At 33.7% G+C, this 3,309-nt stretch overlaps 1 protein-coding gene across 2 annotated transcripts; it reads left to right on the forward strand.

Annotated features, from left to right (window-relative positions):
* The first annotated feature begins 519 nt into the window (after positions 1 to 519).
* LOC131874759 (probable xyloglucan endotransglucosylase/hydrolase protein 5) lies at positions 520 to 2,998 on the forward strand. Of its 2 annotated transcripts, XM_059218673.1 has the most exons (5): positions 520 to 741; positions 832 to 939; positions 1,049 to 1,149; positions 1,941 to 2,134; positions 2,573 to 2,998. In XM_059218673.1, the coding sequence occupies exons 1-5, from the start codon at positions 735 to 737 to the stop codon at positions 2,976 to 2,978; spliced, it is 816 nt and encodes a 271-aa protein (XP_059074656.1). In that variant the 5' UTR covers positions 520 to 734; the 3' UTR covers positions 2,979 to 2,998. The 2 variants fall into 2 exon arrangements, with proteins under 2 accessions (XP_059074656.1, XP_059074655.1); XM_059218672.1 differs by having other exon boundaries at positions 520 to 939.
* The last annotated feature ends 311 nt before the right edge of the window (positions 2,999 to 3,309 follow it).

Raw genomic sequence — 3,309 nt, forward strand, 5'->3', positions numbered from 1 at the left:
TAGCTTAAATTCAATAAAATTTTGTAATCAAATCTAGAACTTATCTCAGCCCCACATTTATGTATATATGTATAAATGTTATTATTGATTGATCAGCCCTTTCCTCTTAAAGCAATTCCAAGTAACAATCCTGTAAGTTGGTAATTTTGGGAAAATAAAGAATGTATTTGGAGACTGGTACAAGATGTGGTGAGTCAAATTTGGGAGCTCCTTCTGTGAGAATGCAGCTTTCACCTCATGCACACAAAATGACAAGTATAGTTAAGTCAGGCCCATTTCTAAGTCCTTCCCTCTTAAGTCTTAAACATGTTACAACTGGCAAGTGCATCTCTGAATCTGATAGAGCATAATAGGCCATGCAAATTTTGTACTGTAGTAAACTATTCAGCATGGTGTCTTTGAGATTCAATACTTACAAAACCGACCATAAAGAATATGTTGTCTACTTTCCCAAAAGTTATACTCATTTAAGTATTCAGACTGTTTGACAATCATAAGTGGAATAGATTCCAGCATTGAAAAAGAATATGATTACAGCTGCGACCTTAAATGTCTCCTGCATTGATAGTTCCTTTTAAACGTCACTCTATTTACTATTTGTACAACCTCCATCAATAGTATGGCATGTTGAACAGTATATAGAAACATAAGACATTGGGGGCTCTGTCAGAATCTGTTCCCTATATGTCTAGTAAGGGAAGGCAACAAGAAATATTTGCCTTTCAGCATCTGCAATGAAGAGTAAGACTTGTCTGAAGCTTTTAATTTTAAAAATAGGTGGATGCTATGCCTGTTCAGTATTCATGCTGATTGTACACTTTTTGTCACAAGGAGAATGCTCCACCTTCAATGACAGCTTTGATATCTCATGGGGAAATGACCATGTTAAATTGTTCAATAATGAACAGACAGTAGAGCTCTCTTTGGACAAAGCTTCAGGTATTCCACTTAGCATTGTACCAATCAAGCAGGTTGCATATTGTATTTGACAATGTTTTCATAAAGTTTATGACTTGAAACTGAGATTGTCTTTCAATGGTTGTTTCAGGTTCTGGTTTCACCTCAAAAAATAATTACCTGTTTGGAAGCTTTAACATGAAAATTAAGCTCATAGCTGGAAATTCTGCAGGAACAGTCACCGCATATTATGTATGTAAGCAAGTCTCAGAACCTGAAAGTTTTTAGTAGTATTCCATATCAATTTACAGAGATTATCACTACATAGAAAAGAATGAGAAAGCAACTATGGACAGCTTACCTGCAGACTAGAGTCTTCTATACAAATATTCATTAGTTTTTCCAGTGATAAAAACTGCCCAGCTGTTGACTTGACAATTCCTTTCAGATATTTTTCATGTCTAAGAAAAAACTTTAACCTATCTGATATAAATCTTTCCTTCATTTACAGCACTGATTTACAACATCATTCACATTCCTTCATTTCTTACAACTTTTCTTCTTTGTTAATAATATACTTGTGATCACAGAAATATGATGTTTGCATAGTTTATAACAGATTGATGTTTTTTCTCTGGATTAAGCTGTGTTGCATTGTTTCTAAATATGAAGTATGATTAAAACATTGATTTTTTAAAAACATTTCAATATAATTTAAATCAGAAAAAAAATCACCAATTTTCTTGTGTTCACAGGCATACTTAATGGATACTTTTTGAAGAAATCGCTTTTTTTTAAACCTGCTTAAAGAAATCCATATTATCAGAAACCAGGAATATAATTACCTGCTAAAATGTTCCTTCATGACAATTTCTAATACATTGCAACACATTTAAATGAACACCCAAATTTCAATAGAGTTTGGTTGATCCCTAGATGGTTAGCCTTATAATGACATGTTGGATTTCAGCAATTCAGCTGGTTTAATTAGGACCAAATTAACCATTGAGATAATTAATGTTTGCATTTGCATCTTGCATCAGATGTCATCAGATTCATCATCTCACGATGAAATCGACTTCAAATTTTTGGGAAACCTGCCAGGAAAGGGATATCATTTGCAGACCAACGTTTTTGTGAATGGAGTTGGAAACAGAGAGCAAAGAATTCGACTCTGGTTTGACCCATCAACAGATTTCCATAACTACTCAATTCTATGGAACCAAAAGCAGATTGTGTATGTTATTGTTATAGCATCTTTGCTCCTGTCGTTCTAAATGTTGAAATTGTTTGTGTTTGTTTTTCCCATTTTATTTGATGTTTCATAAATTTGAGGGCCTCTGTGCAAACAGAGGCCACATCCCTACCAAACAATTGATGGGTTGACCATAACTTATTGCTCTTTCAAAACCCTCTTCTGATTTATAATGATTCTCTAATAAAAAATATATCTTTTTCAATTTTTTCCCAAGTTATCTGTATAAAAGATTTTCCCATCATGTTCAATTCTCCATATATAATGAATCTTTTTCAATTTTTTCCCAAGTTATCTGTATAAAAGATTTTCCCATCATGTTCAATTCTCCGTATATAATGAATCAAACATGTCTTTCAGAGTTCTGACTGCAAATGATTGCATAATTGTATCTGATGTCATTCTAAACTTTTTAAACAGATTTGGAGTGGATTCAATTCCCATTCGTGCTTTCAAAAGTAACGAATCTTTGGGCATCCCATATCCTAAGAATCGACCCATGAAAATCATTTCCACCCTCTGGAATGGGGAAAACTGGGCCACCAATGGCGGAAAAGTGAAAATAGATTGGAGCAAAGCTCCTTTCATTGCATCTTTTCAAGCTTTTGAAGTGGATGGGTGTGTAACATCTGCTTCACCTTCACCTTCACCTTCACCTTCACCCTGTGTTGGGCATTGGTGGGAGCAACCAGAATTTGAGGGCCTCAGTCAAGACCAGCTCAATAAACTCGGATGGGTTCCGAAGAATTATATGTTTTATGACTACTGCAAAGAAAAGTCTGGAAGGTTTTCAAGTGTTCCCATTGAGTGTGCCATAAACCCCTAAATCGCCGGATTTGATTCATACCCTGTATCCCATATGATAACCTTTGGAATATGATTTTGTAAAATCTTGATATTGGTGTAAATTATGGGATTCGTTGTCAAGATTTTTTTTTTCTTTTATAATTGAGTAAAGTAAAAATGTCAACTATTCTCAACTTTGAAGGACAGGAAGAAATACCTTTAGATATAAATGCAGTTCCTTAGATATAAATCATTATAATAAATGCTTGAAAATCAAACGAGAAGATGGGGTTGGGCATATAATTTTTTAAATAATGATGAAAATTAAATGTTAATGTTATATAGATTTTATTCATTAATGGTATAAAATT

This window comes from Cryptomeria japonica, chromosome 4, assembly GCF_030272615.1.
Source record: "Cryptomeria japonica chromosome 4, Sugi_1.0, whole genome shotgun sequence".
Lineage (NCBI taxonomy): Eukaryota > Viridiplantae > Streptophyta > Pinopsida > Cupressales > Cupressaceae > Cryptomeria > Cryptomeria japonica.